Below are 19104 nucleotides of genomic sequence, written 5' to 3'. Positions count from 1 at the left end.
ACTAAAGAAAGAAAAAAAACTGCATAAAAAACAAAAACAAAATGAGCACTCCATATTTAGCTCAGCAATAATATTGGATCCACTACCAAAGCAAAACTACTCTTAAATACTCTTAAATAGCTGGGCAATCCAAAATAAATAAATCCGCTATAGGTGGAACCTGATGGGCTTAAAACCCTAGCTCCTTTTTCAACTTGCATACTTCAAAAACTAAATTTCCTGACACCTTTGCATTTTCCAACTCCTGCTGCTTTCTTCATAAAAAAGTATAAATGAAATATCCAAAAGTGAGAGTTCAGCTGGATACACACTATACAATATTCTGTAGATTTTGTGCTTCAGATTAACCAAAACCATATAATATGAGGTCAAACCTTAAGGCTACTTTCACACTGAGGCGCTTTACTAGTGCTATAGCACTAAAAATAGAGCCTGTAAAGCACCTCTCCTGTCACTCCAGTGTGAAAGCCCATGTGTTTTCACACTGGAGCGGTGCACTGGAAGGACGCTAAAAAAGTCCTGCAAGCAGCATCTTTGAGGCACTCTCCTAAAGCACCCCTGCCCATTGAAATCAATGGGCAGCTCTGCTGCAGCGGTGCTTTTAACCTTTTTTCGGCCGTTAGAAGGGTTAAAAGCAACCCGCTAGCGGCCAAAAAGCGACACTAAAAATAGCTGCGATTTACCGCCGATGCCCGCCCCAGTGTGAAAATGCCCTTTTCAATTTGTATGCAATAAGGCAGGCCCTTGCACTACATGGTTTTGGTAAATCTAAAGGAAATCAGACAACAAAAGTTGAATAGTGAGTACGGGGTCTTAGACTTCCTCATAATGGCCACAACAGATCTGAACTTAAAGAGTAACTCCACTTTTGTTGAGAAAAAAATTCCCCTCTCTGTAATCTATGTACATTGCAAGGATTTTAACAAACTTTGTTGCAGATTCCTAAGCAGGGCTCGAATGAGGAAAAAAATGCAGGGTCTGCATCACTTTAGACATGATTTCCTATTGGAAGCATCTCACAAAAAATGAAATTTTTGTTGCAGGGGATGCCTGAAATCTGACTTGTATCTTAGTACAGATTTCCGGGAAATTCATTGAGCCACTCACACCAGCAGGAAATGATGTTTCTGGTGGTGTTCTGTACACCATCTGTGTACAGAACACCTCCAGGTAGCCATATTGCATTTGACAGAAAATTGTAGAGCTGCAGATTGAAAAGGGAAGGCATTTTTTAATAACATTCAATTACAATATGACTTGTGAAACAACTGTATATGCTATTTATTTTTGTCATTTATTTCCCCACGAAAGAAGAAGAGTTACCCTTTAACCACTTGGGATCCGCGCTATTGCAAAATGACGGCAATAGCGCGGACCCACATTTTCGGGACTACGTCTATTGACGTAGTCCCGGTTACGAGCGGCCTGCGCGCCCCCTGAGGGGCGCGCGCGGCGCGCTCTGTGATCGGCGAGTCCGTGAGACTCGCCTGATCACCGATCCGTGTAAGGGGTCGATCCCGACCCCTTATCACGTGATCAGCTGTCAGCCAATGACAGCTGATCATGTGATAAAACGGAGCCGGTAATCGGCTAGTATTCCTCCTCGCGCTGACAGCGCGAGGAGAAAAAAAAAAAGCCGATCGCCGGCGGCCGTGTTCGGGACATCAGTCCCGATCACGGCCAGCAATTTAAAAGGACACCTGCCCCCTGCCAGTGCCCACCTGCCACCCGCAGTGCCATCCTGAAATAAAGTAAGTGCCCCCCTGTCAGTGCCACCCAGCAGTGCCCATAGTGCCCACAGTGCCACCCAGCAGTGCCCACAGTGCCACCCAGCAGTGCCCACAGTGCCACCCACAGTGCCACCCAGCAGTGCCACCCACAGTGCCACCCAAAATCTGCCTCAGGTGCTGCACCCCAGTGCCGCCCATCAGTGCCCAGCAGTGCCGCCCATCAGTGCCCAGCAGTGCCGCCCATCAGTGCCCAGCAGTGCCACCTATCAGAGCCACCTATCAGTGCCACCTATCAGTGCCCATCAGTCCCATCTATCTGTGGTACCTATCAGTGCCCATCCGTGCCACCCATCCGTGCCACTTATCCGTGCCACCCATCCGTGCCATCTTATCTGTGCCCATCTTTGCCCATCAGTGCCGCCTTATCTGTGCCCATCGGTGCCGCCTTATCTGTGCCTATTAGTGCCGCCTTAACTATGCCTATCAGTGCCCACCAGTGCAGCCTATCAGTGCCCACCAATGCAGCCCATCAGTGCCCACCAATGCAGCCCATCAGTGCCCACCAATGCAGCCTATCAGTGCCGCCTAATCAGCGCACTTCAATGAAGGAGAAAAATGACCCGTTTGCAAAATTTTATAACAAACTATTAAAACATGATTTTTTTTTTTTTTTTTTTTTTGCATCTTTTTTTGTTTGTTTAGCAAAAAATAAAACTCCGAGCTGTAACTAAATACCACCAAAAGAAAGCTCTATTTGTGGGAAAAAAATGATAAAAATTTAATTTGGGTACAGTGTTGTATGGCCGCGCAATTGTCACTCAAAGTGCATCAGCGCTGAAAGCTGAAAATTGGTCTGGGACTGAGGGGGGTTTAAGTGCCCAGTAAGCAAGTGGTTAAAGTGCAGGGGCCTCACCAACATACTCCCTGAGAGACATAACAAAATATAAGGTGGTTTAATTCTCTAACATGAACCAGAATATAAAAATACAAGTTTTAAGGGCATTAACACAGTAAACACGGATTTTGTATATGCTCCTAAATGGGAACCATACTTTGGCAATTAGTATTTTTTTAGAAATTTGAGTTTTTTTTCAAAGTCATGGGTGGGAGTACGACGATTATGCAGATGGAGGTAGAAACTGGAGTTCACCAACGGCACTTTAGTTCTGTCAAAAAAGCTGCCCCCCTGAAGAAAAGGACCAATATCACCCCTGTTTAAAGGCCAACAAGTGCAGTAATCAGCACTCTCGTAGTCCATTGTCACTTTCAGCTCTTTAACTGAAACCCTGTACACAGGTACAGGCAGGGAGCTGGAGAAAGAATTTGCAGGATCCCATAATTGCATCTGCAATCCAATGATTGCGAATGCAAAACTTTGAAGGTTCCTGTGGGAAAACAAAACAAACAAAAAAAAACACACACACACACACACACGTTTTCCCTGCCAAAATATGTGCAAGTATTACTTTAGGAAATTTAAAAGAACCGATTGCAAAACTGGCTCATGGCCTATTCTACAAAGTTATAAAGCCATAATTTAATTTGTAATTTACACCAGAAGAAACATAAATGAGAAACGGGTTCCTGTATATCAATGCATTTTTACTCATGTAGACCAGTGGTTCTCAACCCGTCCCTCAAGTACTACCAACAGGCCATGTTTGCAGGTTTTCCTTTATATTTCACAGGTGCTTTAAATCCGAGTCAATGGCTTGGTATTTTGGACAGCTATTTTATTTAAGAGAGAAAACCAAAACATGGCCTGTTGGGGGTACGTGAGGACAGGGTTGAGAACCACTGATGTAGACTAAAATATTCCTGCACTTTCAGGTAATGCCATTTTTATATGTTTGTCATTGTGGTCCATTAAAGGTTTTTTTAATAAGATCATTGGAAGATCTAAGAGCACATACACAAGTCTCATTTAACAGTATCACACTGCATGGTTTCTATTCAGTATTATAACAAAGACCAAAAGTCAAGTATTGGTGTCACAAAACATTTAAAAAAAGTAAATGCATGCTTGAATATTGTCTGTCATAGCACCACCATAGATATTACTTAACAGAATGAGTTACCTTGCAGAAAAGCAGCTGAGGTATAGAGAATATCTTTTAAATGGCAGGCACTCTGCAGAGTGTGAATTTCCTCCTCTGCCTGATGAGGAACTTTCCATGCCTTGATCAACTCTAGTAATGTGTATTTTCTACAAGAAAATGTAGGAGCCTGTGGGAAAAAATAAGTCCATCACCGGTCCATTGTTATTGTCACCATTCAAATGAGATTATTTTATCAATAGTTAAGCAACTTGCATTAAAAGGGGTTGTAAAGCCTCGTTTAAATAAAAAAAGATAACAACAAAAAAGAAAAACATGTCATACTTACCTCCACTGTGCAGTTTGTTTTGCACAGAGTGGCCCCGGTCCTCCTCTTCTGGGGTCCCTCAGCGGTGCTGGTGGCTCCTCCCCACATTGAGTGTCCACGTTGGAGAATCGCTCTGCTTGGGGGACACCCGTGCGGGCATGCTCCTGAGTCCCGCATCTGTGTCCAATCACACAGAATGTGTGCGTCATTGCATTTTATTGACAGCAACGGGAGCCAATGGCTGCGCTGCTATCAATCTATCCGATCAGGATATGAGACACCAGCTAGAGCTGGTGTGCTCATTCCCGGCCGGAGAAAGATTGGGGTCAGGTAAGTAAAACGGGGGCACACGGGGAGCTGCAGCACCACAGAAGGTTTTCCACCTTAATGTATAGAATGCATTAAGGTGAAAAACCATGAGGGTTTACAACCCCTTTAAAATCCTAACAAAGTTTTCATTCAACATCTGGATGCCAATTTAACTTTTTCTTGCATGTAGGTGTCTTATTGACATTACCATTATTTTCATGAATTTGGCAGGAGTATGATGTCATTGAGCAAAGGGACTCTGGATGTTAAGGGCTACCTTGCTTTATATATGTTGTATAAATATGTTTGGAGTCATTAGGTCACCCTGAGGAAAAGGACCTGCGAAGCCCCAAAACATTGGCACTTTGATCTATGTGTTATTATGTATCTACAATAAATCTTTGAAAATGCATCACCGAAGTACAAGTGGCCTCTTACATTTTACTATTGGACTTTTGTAACATCATCTCTTGCAGTCAATAAACGCAACCACTTTACATTATACTTGGTCTTAGAACTGTGCACCTCTACAATAGCTTTGATTCGCAGAGGTAAACCTACCTAGAGCAGTAACTTGCTTTTACATCATGTAGCAGACAAAGAGGAGTTCAGAATTTTCAGAATTCACTCGCTGCATATTCAATGCAGGTCAGTGACTCAATAGGTAGCAAATGCCCATTCTTCTATCCTCATAGGTCCGCTTTAAACATACTAGTTATTTCAACAAATACTGTATGGATGATTCACATAGCAGGTTAATCCACTTATGAACAGCCTTGGGGACCATGGGAAGAGATAACCCCAAGTAAATAGAAAACACACATGCTGTGTTTTAAGGTAAAAATACAATTTAAATTTGAAGCCAGGCAAACGGCTAAATACAAAAAATAAATCCATACAGTGCCTTGAGAAAGTATTCAACCCCCTTAGTGTCTTTCCTGTTTTGTTGCATTACAACCTGGAATTAAAATGCTTTTTTTTTTTGCGGCTTTGTGCCATATGATGTACACAATATGCTTATGACTTTGAAGATGAAGAGTTTTTTTGTTGTGACACGAACAATAAATAAGACAAAAAAAATGTGCATAAGTATCCACCCCCTTTGCTATGAAATCCCAAAGTAAGATGTGGTCAATCCACCCAACTTTAAAAGTCCCATATTTAAAATAATTAAAATAATTACATAAGGTCCACCTGTATGCAATCAGTGTCATGTGATCGGTCATATGTCAATTAAAATACAATTCACCTGTTCCGAAAGACCCTCCTGAGTTCACCACTAAGCAAGCAACACGAAAACAAAGAAAAAATAAGAATACACATTTAGAGTTCATCAAGCAGCAATTAGCAGACTCTCCAAACACACAGAAGTAGGTTCTCTGGTCAGACGACACTAAAATTTTACTTTTTTGGCTATCACGGGAAATGCTATGTGTGACAAAAACCCAACACCTCTCATCACCCTGAGAACAGCTACGCCACAATGAAGCATGGTGGAGGCAGCATCATGTTGGAGATGGTTTTCATCGGCAGGGATTGAAAAACTGATCAGGATGGCACTAAATACACTGCAATTTTTGTCAGGGATTTGAATGTGGGACAAAGGTTCACCTTCGAGCAGGACAATGGCCCTAAACATACTGCTAAAGTTACTATGGTTTAAAGGGAAACAGTCCAAAGTCAAAATCCAGACCTAAATATTACTGAGAATCTGTTGACTTGAAGACTGCTGTAGACCAACACAAACAGTTTAACTTGAAACAGCTGGAGTACTTTTGCCCTGAAGAATGGGCAACAATCTCAGTGGCTAGATGTGATAAGCTAAAAGAGACAGAACTCATTTGCATGTAGCATGCCTGATTGGCTCCCAGTCCTGCCCGTTCATACGCTGCTGTACAGAGGATTGCAAAAAGCTAACACCAAGCCAAATTTTGGTACTTACACTAGTTCAGTAAAATTATTTCTCCTTCTGGACTACACAAGTAGTTGTGATCTATAGCCCACGAGGGAAAACTAGGCAGGGCTGGCAGCGTAGCTTGGGATTTTCGTGCAGCAGAGGCAATGTGTTGTCAACTAAAAGATGATAGGAGCTCACTGCATTTATTCCAGAATCAATAGGTAAATGGGGGGGAGAGTAAAGGTTTTGCAGAAATGTTCTGAATAGGTTTTTCGTTTGCCCAAATATACACTTTAAGTCACTAGAGCACCCTGAAACAATGGTGCAATACAATATAGCGTATAACTGAGACATACTCTGACGTGATAGAAACATACCTGGTTTAAAAGGCAAAATAAGTTAATTATAGGCTCCAGCTGATTTTCTGCCAGCCACAAGGCAGCTTGCAATCCAGCTAATCTGTTCAGAGCGGAGTATGTTTCCTGAGGATGCACTGTAGTGAGGACCTTCTTCCATAGCTCTGTGATGGTTGTGTCCCTCATATCACCCTGGCTTCTAGGCAAAAGAACTGTCAGCAAAATGAATTATAGTTATGCAGCAGGATTTAGAGTCAGATGCTGACAATTATAAAACAGTTTATAGAGGCCTGACATTTATTTGGGTTACATGGTGCTTTTGTATTTCTGCTGTGACAAACAAACTACACAGTTAAACAGTTAAATGTCACAGCACTGTGTCAACCTAATTTTTGCTCAATTTCTTAAATCAGAGTATACGGTGCATAAAGCCACCGAGAAAAAATAAAATCTGGAAAGACCAGGCCCCCGTTCACACAGGTGTGACTTGTCATGTAGTTTGATAGGTCTAACTCTAACCAATTTGAAGAAAAAGTTTCTGCACTATTTTTTGTGATTTCAGGTGCGATTTGCAAAAGACCTCTGTGCATGAAGTCCCATCTGACATTGCACTGATCTGCAGCTCTGAAATTGTGCAACTTCAAGCGAAGTTGCACGATTTCAAAGTTGGATTCAATGTGAACGGGGATAAATAAAATAAGTAAATCCTATACATACAGAGAATGAGACCAGATTCCATCAGAAGTTACATCATATATCGCCCCAGGACCACTAACAGCAAGTCTGTGAAGTCTATTAACAGACCACACAATCCCCACTAGCCTTGCTTCCTTTCCTCGGGGACCAACAGAAGTTTCTCATAAGCCTGTCTTTTACCTTTTGATGTAAGTTCAGTGCTTTTTTACATTTCCTATTAAAAGTGACCATCTGCTCAATCAGTGCACTTTATTTATTGTGCTTTATCCAAGACATGTTAGCTGACATATTTCTCACCTGACAGGTTTCCTTTTACCTTACCCTGACAAGTAACCCTTAACCTCACAGTAAAAAGTATCCATTCACATATTTTTAAAACATAATCTCACATTTATTCTGAATTTTAAACCTAACCCTTGAATCCCTAATGTTATGTTACCCTTACAATCCATACGTACCCTGTCATGGTCAAAATTATTGGGTTATCTTGCTCCCAGTCACTGTGCTAAAAATTATTTAGGTCAAAATGGCAGGACCAGAAGTCAATTTGTTTTTTCTCAAAGGTATCTTAGGAAAAGGCTAACATACAGCAAAAGAAAGCAATTCTAATCAATGCTCCAAATTAATATAACTACTGTAACATACAACCGATAAGGCACACAACCGATAAGGCACATAAATAGTAGATTACGTAGAGTATGTACATTAAAGTGACAACATACAAAGTTGGTCCTATAAGTGAAAATCTACACACGTATGAAAGTCAGATATTAAAATAAGGCTTCTAGGTAAATGGAATGTCCATATGTATGTATTGTATGTTGTTTAACCACTACAATACAGGGCACTTTCGCCCCCTTCCTTCCCAGCCCAATTTTCAGCTTTCATCGCTCTAGCGCTTTCAGTGACAATTGCGCAGTCATGCTACACTGTACCCAAATTAAATTTTTATCATTTTGTTCGCACAAATAGAGATTTATTTTGGTGGTATTTATTCACGACTCCGTTTTTTATTTTTTGCGATATAAGCGCAAAAAAGCGGAAATTTGGAAAAAAAACAATATTTTCATTTTTCTATTTTAAAAGAAATCCAATAAAATCAAATTTTGTCATAAATTTAAGCCAAAATGTATTCTGCTACATGTTTTTGGTAAAAAAAATTCCGTTAAGTGTATAATAATTGGTTTGTGTGATCACGGACATATGTACGCAAATGATCATGTACATATGTGTGCAGGTGATCACGTACATATGTGTGCACATAATCATTGGGACAAGTGATTTTAGTGGGACATATGTGGGGGACATGTTTTTATTATTAGGGACATGTGTTTTTATTTTTTGGGGACATGTGTGTTATGGGGACATATGTGGGGACTGTGTTTACACTGTGTGGTGTGTTGTGTGTGTACACTAGACTGAAGATCAGTGAGTAAAAAGCTGTAAAAAACAGCTCATACTCACTGATCATCAGCCGGCTGCAGCAATCTGCTCTCCTCTTCTCAGCGATGACTTCTGTGTGAGGAGAGGAGGAGCCGATTGCCTAGCAACCGGCTGTTTGTTTACATCACATGACGGCCGTGATTGGACACGGCCGTCATGTGATCAGGAGGGCCAATCACAGAGCCCTCCTGCCGATCTGAGATGTGCCGTGTCCCGGTGACACGGGCGCATCGGGATCGCGCCGCTGCGCGCGCGCGATCCCGCTCCTCCTGATGGACGTTCCTGAACGTCCTATCAGGAGTAGATGGCTCCCACCCGGCCGTATATGTGCATTGGCCGGGTGGGAAGTGGTTAAGATTTTTAAGATAGAAAAGAAACAAGTGAAAAGTTAAATTGTCAAAAAAAATTTAGCTACACAAGTTACATTTTTTTGGTGGCATTTAAGAAATATAGAACCATATCTGCAAATTTTCTTTGAAAGACAAATGCTGTATTCAAAACTGGACATTTCTTATGACAAAGTGTCACCTACTATCTACAGGCAGCTATGATTCCTAACCTCTGTACAGGGCATTCTTCAGTTGCTCTTGATGTTCACACAGAAATCCACCAGTTATATTAATGTGAATTAACAAAGTGTTGTACACAACTGTTAGCTCCAAGGGAAGGCTGTTGGCAGTGGATGGTAAACCTGTAATCATAGAATAAATATTCTAAGTGCATTTAAAAGAGAAGATTGTGAATAAAAAAAAAAAAAACATACTAACCATTCAAGTATTTACACATTCTTTACAAACCGCTTCAAAACAAGCTCTTACCTGTGAAGTTGCAGTCACAGTGGAGCTATTAATCCTCAGAGTTCATAGCACTGAAATCGTTCTCTCAGCTTCCCCCACCCAGCAGTGACTCCGCCTTCTTATCTTTATTGTAAACAAACAGCACCTGGCCTGGCAAAGAGATGAGCTATTTCTGCTGTGAACTTTGAGGATAAATAGCTTCACAGTGCTTGCATCCAGAAAGGTCAGTGAGAACTTTTCAAAGCTCATTTACTGCTTGTTAAGAATTTGTAAATATTCAAACATACATAGCCTTGAGCCCAGGTTCAGATTGAGGGTGAGTTTGAAATTGTGTGAGTTTGAGACCGCCAAGTCTGACTTTGGGAGCGATTGCACAGATATCTATTTAAATCGCCCCGAAGTCACCAAAAGTGGTACAGGAACTACTTTTGGCAATTGGTGTGGCACCGGCAATAGCCTCCAAATTGGCATCTGATCCGACATGTCAAATCGCATGCCAAATCGGCCCAATGTGAACGTGGGCTGAAACAGTTTCACTTTAAAGGCTAAGTTCGATTCATCTTTTGGAGCATGTTACACCCATATTTCAGGTGTAACATGCTCTAGCACATCCCCTTGCACCCCTCCCCCCTGAGAGCAGGCAGGGGTTCCTTTCCCCTGCAGCCGCTCTCACATTTCAAAATCAGCACTTATGTGCAGCGCTCCACCCACAGAACCGTGTCATTCACTTACAGTAATCTGTGAATTAATAAACTACAAGTCCTGTCTGCAACCACAGCAGACAGCTTGTAGTTCTCAGTAAACTGCGAGTGCATTGATAAAAGTTCCTCTTTAAATAAGTTAACAATAGTGCTTATTTAGTGCCGTCATCTAGTTAGGCTAAATTTTATTTTTTTTGCCTTCACTGCAGTCAGTGGACCAGCGATCTGTTGTTTTTGGTCTGGGGAGGATTTCCTAAGCTGGGTGATTGATTTCTCTTGCCCGTTTCTAAAAGAAGCTTCCAGAAGATAGAGCAGGAGGGTTTTTCATCCAGGTATGAATTCTTCATCATGAGTTGAGAGCCACGAGATGACTCCCAAAGGATTATTTGCTGGAGGGCATCATCCTGGTCTAGAGAAGGACCTTTTGTCTCCCTCACTGAGGAACTACCTGTGGATGCTGTGGGAAATAGTGGGTAAAGACCTTGCTGTGGACTCTTGTTCACTGGAAGGGAACTAAGTGCCAGAGGATACTATGTGGACTGGGACTGCTCTTATAGAGTCCTAGATATACTAGCTATTCCCTTTTACCTCCAGGAAAGGCTGCTCAGAGAGTATTAGCAAGAAACTTTCTTCCAGTTATTTCTTCTATTGTTTGGAGTATCCCAATTCCTGAACCCCTCTCCGGTTTCATGCTATTCAGCAATAATTTCTAAAAAAGATATCCATAGACTGAGAGTGAATTGTATGTGTGCATGGAACTGTGTCTGCAGCAGGCAGCCTCTGTACTAGCAAGGGAGATCTGGGTATATTCTCAGCGGCCCCTCTATGGATGAGTGCTACACTTTCTTGCAAGTGAATCTATGTGTCTTGAAAGTCCTTTACCTGGGCACACATGGTACACCAGACCTTCCTCCATGTCAGTGCTGACCCTCTTAAATCTTAGCCTCAACTCTATCATTCAATAGCTCAATACCCTGGTCCCTACTGGCCTTTGAGGATCTGAAACTAGACTGTTCAATGGACATGTCTTAGCTCTAGGAATAGATAGCCTTTGCTGAAATTCATGTTTTGATTACCACAGGTACTTGTAGATAACACAAAGGCGCCTAGGGCTTAGCAGTTTTATTGATTTAGACACTCCTTAAGCTGGCCATACATGGAGCAAAATTCAGCAGGGACCAGCCACATTTTGATCCATGCATGGGCAAAGTGGTTTTACAAAAGTCTATCCAGAACCCTGTCAGATTTTTGCTGCTCGTTCAGAGCTGTCGGCTATAAGCAGAAGTTTTCCCTGCTGTCTGAAAACAATAGCTCAGCTGGGAGGATTCCCCCATCCACATCATCTGTGTGGTTGGGGCAATCAAGTCACTTTAAAAAAAAAAAAGGACTCATGTATGGGCTGCCTTAATGGCTACATAGGTTCACTTTAAAGAAATCAGCACCTTGTATTTTCTGAAGCAAAAGCGAAAGCTCTGAATCCCACTCCAGTAATTTCTGCTTCAATGCTTGGATATACCGGATTGTTTTGAAATCCTGAAAGCAAAATACAAATGACATGCAGCAAAACCTAATCAGTACAAATTCTATATGGTATTACCCTGGACAGTTATCATGGTACAAAATCACTGTGTAAACAAAAGAGTATTCAGTCATAAAATCAGCTACAATGCTTTAGATGTAAAAATTATGGATATTTTTCCATCAATAACCACAATTTCCAAGTGAAGTAAACAAAACAAAGAATATTTACTTTCCATCTCTTAACAACTGCATTATTCTCTTGAATCCAAAGTAGAACGAGGCTTTCATCCTCAGGGATTTCTATTTCACACTCAATTTCCATCTTTCATTCTGGAGTCAGTTGATCATCAAGAATTTATCTGGGCCAATCTGCTCAAGTAAAGCACACCTGTTAAGTCAATTGGGAAAATTTATATTAGCTTTATTTCATCTCATCAGTTCAGGGCGCCAAATCAAAGTAAAAAGTTATCCTTTTTAAGAAAGAATTTGTTTAATGAAAATGTGTGTGTGGACAAAGAATATCTGCTATGATTTGCTTAGTACGAAATAAAACCATATCCCAGCAATCGACTATCAGTATGGGTCTCCATTAGAGGTGAGAGGCTGGGGGAAACGAGTGGCGCACTGCGGATGGTGTTAGTCATTGGAGGAAGTGGACACCGATCAAATTTATTGCACATGCACTCCCTTTTCTTTTTGTATGAACTATTATATGGAGATCTGCTCCCTTCTCACTGGAGCTTCACTGCACTTTTTGGACATTGCACTTTATGTTGTATGCACTTTATGAGAATATTAGACATTAACTGATTTTATATTGCACTATTGTTTGAACTTTATATGAATTATTTTATGCTTTAGTGAAGTTTTGTCTCGCTTACATGCATTTTTGAAATTTACTTGCACTTTATATGAATTATTCTATGCTCTAGTGAAGTTGTGTCATTTTTATGTGCTTTGTTAGTGGCTTGCAGTCAGTGTGTTTATATATATTTTTCCCTTTACATTGTAAAGCGCTGCAGAAACTGTTAGCGCTATATAAATCCTGTATAATACCATAATACTATAGCACGCAATCCCATTCCTATCCATTCTGCAGTGGCTGAGCAACGTGATTTGACAGCTTCTGGGTTAACAGAATGGGCATCATTTAAGGACACCGTGTGGTCAAAAAGAGATACTGCAGAGGGGCAGCTCTGCAATTAAGATAAAGTTCCCCCTTAAAACAAAGTGCACTTATCTTTTTTTTCCCTTTACCCAGACCTAACCATCCTCATTCTCTCTCTCTTCACAAAATGCTTACTTACTGAGATCTGATGCCTGCAGCCAGGTGACAAAGGTAGACAAGAACCACAAAAGTCTATAGGGCTCTGATGCACAGGTGTGGCCGGGAGATGAAAGCTTTGTTGTCCAAAAGTCAAACACCAGAGCCTGCGGGTGTCGGATCTTAGTAACCAGGCATCTGTGGAGAGGAAGGAGGGGTTAAATTAGGTCAGGGCAAAATCAAGTAAATAAACTATTTTAAATTGCACTTATATGTTAAAAGTGAGTATTGCAGTGAGAGCTGCTATTTTTGCACCTATGGGACCTTTTTAAAAAATAAATGTTTAACCCGGAGTTAGACTTGGACATTATTCGATCACCACGACAGCCAGGCAACTAACATTTTCAGGACAGGTCAGCAATGGCAGTACAGGTTGCCTTCAAATCAAACTGGTGAGCTAGTAAAGTTCTGGCCGGGTATTGCAAGGCATCACCGAGTATGGCCAGGGTATTGCAAGGCATCACCGAGTATGGCCGGGTATTGCAAGGCATCACCGAGTATGGCCGGGTATTGCAAGGCATCACCGAGTATGGCCGGGTATTGCAAGGCATCACCGAGTATGGCTGGGTATTGCAAGGCATCACCGAGTATGGCTGGGTATTGCAAGGCATCACCGAGTATGGCTGGGTATTGCAAGGCATCACAGAGTATGGCTGGGTATTGCAGGGTATCACAGAGTATGGCTGGGTATTGCAGGGTAACACAGAGTATGGCTGGGTATTGCAGGGTAACACAGAGTATTGCAGGGTAACACAGAGTATGCCTGGGTATTGCAGAGTATGGCTGGGTATTGCAGGGTAACACAGAGTATGGCTGAGTATTGCAGAGTATGGCTGGGTATTGCAGAGTATGGCTGGGTATTGCAGAGTATGGCTGGGTATGGCAATGTATGGCAGAGTATTGCAGATTATTGCTGGGTATTGCAGGGTACTGGCAGGGCCGTGCAGGGTACTGGCAGGGCCGTGCAGGGTACTGGCAGGGCCGTGCAGGGTACTGGCAGGGCCGTGCAGGGTACTGGCAGGGCCGTGCAGGGTACTGGCAGGGCCTTGCAGGGTACTGGGCAGGGCGTTGCACAGTATTGGCAGGGCGTTGCACAGTATTGGCAGGGCATTGCTGGGTATTGCAGAGTATTGGCAGGGCATTGCAGAGTATTGGCAGGGAATTTCAGGGTTAATTGTCGGTGAGCAGTGCTGTGGGCACTGCAGATACAGCCCACAGCGCTGCTGACACTGATCTCTCCCCTCTCACTGTACTGATCGGTACAGAGAGGGGAGGGAGGAACCGGTGTCATTTGACAGAGCGATCACGTGGTAAACGGCCAGGATGAGCGGCCGTTCACCATGATACACAGGACCCGGCGGTCACAGATGCTCTCGAGTGCGCACCCCAGGGGGTGCGCGAGAGCGGAATTCTGGGAGGACGTCATATGACGTCCTCCCAGAGTTAAGCAACCACCCTGTAGCTGTCATTTGGCTATGGGCCAGTTGTTAAGTGGTTAAAAATGTCAGTGGATTTTTCAATTTGAAAACAAATATATTTTATACCCATCTGCACAACTATGGAACCTTTTAAATCATGACTACCATATTTTTCTTCTATAGCTCACCTGCTTTTAGAAAGTAAGTAATAATAAAATAAAGTATATTGTTTTATAAGTCTTTCATACTTATTCTAGTCAATGTGCTATTTAGCATGCATATCAAAACTGGTTACTGGTATTGGTTCAGCAGCAAAATGCTTAATCTGCAACATAAGTGCAGCAACAGTTCAACGCATTTGTTTTCCTGCAGCGCGGCCTTCTCTACCATGTTACTGCCCTGGCTCTCACAGCAATCACATAATAAGCCTGTCCCGTGGCTCCTGATCCAAAGCAGTGACAGAGCTGAGGCCACAGTGCTGAGCTGTACCCTCTTGAAGCCTCGATTCACACTTAATGAGTTTTTTGATGCTTTTTGCATTTTACAGAAATGCATTTAATTTTTTTTTTTTAACATGGGTTCCCATGGAACAGGTACGCATCAATACATGTTTGTGCCTCTGCGTTTTTGAAAAGGTTTGTGGACTTTTTTCCTGCAAAATGCAGCATTTTGCATGTAATAGATTTTCACTGGACCCACATCCAAAACTCAAGTACTGCGTTTTTAGCACAATTTTTTTTTTCTTTACATTGACCATATATAGCTGGATGCTAAGGGACAGAAAGGGAAGCCAGTCCCCATGTCCTTAACAACCAATGAGTCATGTACAAAAAAAAAATTGCAGGCTAAAAAAATTCATGAAAGTAAATAAAACCAGCGTGCCCCCAAACCCTCCCCCCCCCCCCCGCCACGCAATTTTTTTTTTATAAAGATAGCTTATCTGAGCATTCAGCCCGACAGATCCTGAACCATACCAGACCACATGCCCTCAGCAGGGGGGGCTCTGCCCCTCCACCCCAAAGCACCTTGCCCCCATGTTGATGGTGACAAGGGCCTCTTCCCAACAACCCTGGCCGGCGGCTGTCAGGGTTTGCAGGATTATCGGAATCTGAAAGCCCCATTTAGCAAGGAGGTCCCCAGATCCCGCCCCCTATGTGAGTGAGTATCGGGTACATCTCACCCCTACCCATTCACCCCAAAAAGCAGTGAAATGTTAAAAAAAATAAACAAATAAAAAAACTTTTTTTTTTGACAAGTCTTTTATTTAAACAAATACCCGCTAAAAATAAAAAATAAAAGTTTTTATCCAGAGGCTGTTTTCAACCGTTTGATGTCCCCTGCTGTCTGACATCTCTTATATAGTCATGGGGCCTGGCTATCCGATGATATCACCCAGAGAGTCCACCCTTTGTGAAGTCACAAAGGGTGGGCTCTCCAGGTGACGTCATCGGATGGCCAGGCCCCATGACTATATAAGAGATATCAGACAGCGGGGGACATCACAAAGGAGGAAGACAGCCTCAGGACAAGAGTGGCCTTTTTTGTTCTTAGCAGGTAGTCGACGGCTCGGGGGGAAGACAGCTTGGGACTATTTTTTAAATAAAGGACTTGTCAAAACAAAAACTGGCTATTTTTCTTCACTTCACTGCTTTTTGGGGCAATGGGTTTGGGGCAATACCCATTCACATGGGGGGGGGGGGGCTGGGATCTGAAGGCCCCATTGTTAAAGGGTGCTTCCAGATTCTTATAAGCCCCCTGCGAATAGACCCTGATAACCACCAGCCAGGGATGTCAGAAAGAGGCCCTTGTCCCCAAGGGCAGATCCACCCCTGCCCCAAAGCACACCCCCCCATGTTGGTCTGGTATGGTTCAGGAGAGGGGCACCTTTTTCTTTTCATTCGTTTTTCTTTTTATTCAATTTTTTTTTTACATTCAGCTGTCAGTAGGGAAGTCCGCTGACAGCGGAGGACTCATTGGTTGCCAAGGACACGGCGGACGGCTTCCCGAACCGCTACTTAGCTTACAGCTATATACAGCGAATGTAAAAAAAACACACGCAAATTGCGGTAAAATCACGGTTACAAAAACGCAGAAAGCACAACAAAAAGCACTGCAGAGACGCTTAAAAGCAACATGCATATATGTGAATCGAGCCAAAGAGCTTGCTCAAGAATGTTCAGAATCCAACACAGGTTTGTCAGATATCAGTGCATACTATTTCCATTTACTGGCTCTTTGTCAATGCAAGAAACGGTAGAAACGTAATTGGGACCAAGCATCTGACAAACCCAGAAGTGTCTGACACTAAAGATCCTTCAGCAGGTTTAGCTCTATTGGAGAAAAAAGATTGGCATAGACAGTTGGGCAGGTAGGTATATTACAGCTCAAGGTATGTTATCCATATTAGTATCACTATGGCAATAAACTAAAGGATAAAGACCTAGAATATCTGACACTTGTAGTGGATCATTTTTACCAATAAAATCTTCCAAAAAAAAAAAAAATCATTCTCCGCTACAATTATAAAATAATGACAGAAAAAAAAAAAAAAAAAAAGGAAAAATAATTCCTTACATTATTATGTAATGCTAACCTTCAATACCTTTCACACCAGCGGACTGATCAGGTACGCCTGTCTGTTTTGTCAGGTGGATCCGATTGGACCACCCATTGATCTCTATGGAGCGGCAGATGTCGGCTTCCGATCTGATCCCCATTAGGGATGAGCTCCGGCGTGTTCGCATGCTCCATGTGCAGAGCCCGCCAGGAAGTCGGCGCAGCGCTGCGCTAATCACAGGCAGTGAGACATTGTCTGATCTCTACAGCCGCTCATCGTGGCAATGTCTTACTGCCTGTGATTAGCTCTGCGCCAACTTCCTGGTGGGTTCTGCATGTGGAGTGTACGAACACGCCTGAGCTCATCCTTATTCCAGATCGAATGACAGTCGGATGAAAACTGACAGGCAGTCCGTTTCCATCAGTGGCTGTGATCTGTCTGTTCAGTGGAGAGATCCCCCGCTGAGCAGGCGGATCCGCTGGATGAAGTCCTCCCTGTCTGAAAGAGGTCTTCACCTCACCCCACATATTCCAATCTGACCTCACAATCTTTGTACAATCAACTTAACATTTACCAAAACAATGTATTGGGGTGACCTATGTAAAGTATCCAACCAAGCAGGGCTGTACATTACATACCTATTGATAGAGCTAAAGAAGATTCCACAATCAGACTGTAATGTGTATGGTGAGGGTCCCTTTCACACAGCCATTCTATTCAGATCTGCCTGTCAGTTTCTCAACACTTCATTGTGTAAACTACTTTAGATCTACCATCACTTGTGTAGCGCATAGTCCTGCCAAATTGGATAGATTAGGCGAGTTCTATTAGATTGTAAGCTCTTCTTTATTGTATTATAACTGTATTGTCTCCTTTTTATATTGTAAAGCGCCGCGTAAAGTGTTGGCACTATATAAATTCTCTATAATAATATTATAATGTTGGTAAATTTAAAGGAGATTGCACAATCAGATTGTATAATGTATGCTTGCCTTAACTCTGCCATTGATGTCGGCCCCAGAACTATGCAGACATTGCATCAGATGAGAGATCAGTCTGCAACTACCCAAGGAACCCCTAACATTCTCTGGGGGAACCCTGGATTAGAATGGCTACTCCATAAGGGTGAATAGTGAGGCATATACAGTGCACTACTTATCGGCTGGAACTGCATACAAAATGCAATTTATTATGGGCAGCTTATATAAGGCTACTACATTGAACAGGTAACGTGTCATATATACACATAATAGAAGAAGCCTGCATACAATGTCCGGTGCTATGACAAGTGACAGACGTGCCTATATCTCACTCCAGCCACATACCATCCGATTCTACACGTACTTCCAGACCTCTAGTACCCAGCCATCACACCGCACTTCCCGCCTGCTTCCTCCCCACACACGCCCCGTCCCGCTCATTGGCAGAGCAGCTTCACAAGTTGCTCATGGGAAATGTAGTTCAAGGTGAGGTGACGAGCAAGGCTAACGATAGCGCCCCAGGCGGACTGCGAACTACAAGTCCCAACTCTGCCATCCTGATCATGTTATAGAAGGCATATATATATATATATATATATATATATATATTCATGACATTTATATACGCCAGAAAAAAATGCAGACACACACACTTTTTTTTTTTTTTTTATTATACACATTTGCTAAAAGATGCACTTTGGGCTTGAGAAATCACAGTGGACCAGCACCTTTTTTTTTACGTTGTTCTCACCTCCCTCCTAACAAAATTGTAAAACAAAACTTCAGAAAAATGTGTTTATATATCTCTTTTTTTTTTTTTTCTTTTTTTTTTAAGTTGAGATCACCTAACCAAAAATCACATACCAGACCATGTGCATGCACAGAAACACTGGTGGTCACTCTGGGTGCAAACTCCTGGAGTTTTTATATTTTATTTTTTATTTAACCTAGGAGGGGGTGGATCTCTGGCAAGCACAGAAACTGTTCATATGTAAGGATGAGCTCAGGCGC

The 19104-nt window shown here is 42.4% G+C and overlaps 1 protein-coding gene across 3 annotated transcripts in view; it reads right to left on the bottom strand.

Moving 5' to 3' along the window:
• The window catches only part of FANCG (FA complementation group G), a 66409-nt gene extending 47898 nt beyond the window's left edge, over positions 1 to 18511 (bottom strand). Inside the window, exons 1-7 of one of the 3 annotated variants that reach the window (XM_077461303.1) lie at positions 18439 to 18511; positions 13122 to 13276; positions 12044 to 12202; positions 11736 to 11826; positions 9355 to 9486; positions 6678 to 6868; positions 3809 to 3956 (exon numbers count right to left, since the gene is read on the bottom strand). In XM_077461303.1, coding sequence (XP_077317429.1) covers positions 3809 to 3956; positions 6678 to 6868; positions 9355 to 9486; positions 11736 to 11826; positions 12044 to 12136 — 655 coding nt within the window. In that variant the 5' untranslated portion in view covers positions 12137 to 12202; positions 13122 to 13276; positions 18439 to 18511. Of the gene's footprint in view, positions 1 to 3808; positions 3957 to 6677; positions 6869 to 9354; positions 9487 to 11735; positions 11827 to 12043; positions 12203 to 13121; positions 13277 to 18438 lie in introns of those variants that run through there. The other 2 variants (XM_077461304.1, XM_077461305.1) reach the window with 2 other exon arrangements.
• Positions 18512 to 19104: the final 593 nt, after the last annotated feature.

Source organism: Lithobates pipiens, unplaced genomic scaffold, assembly GCF_037356315.1.
Source record: "Lithobates pipiens isolate NorthernLeopardFrog02 unplaced genomic scaffold, aLitPip1_a1.2 Scaffold_3, whole genome shotgun sequence".
Lineage (NCBI taxonomy): Eukaryota > Metazoa > Chordata > Amphibia > Anura > Ranidae > Lithobates > Lithobates pipiens.
Note: the sequence above shows the minus strand (reverse complement) of the source record. Positions and strands in the feature narration are given on the sequence as shown.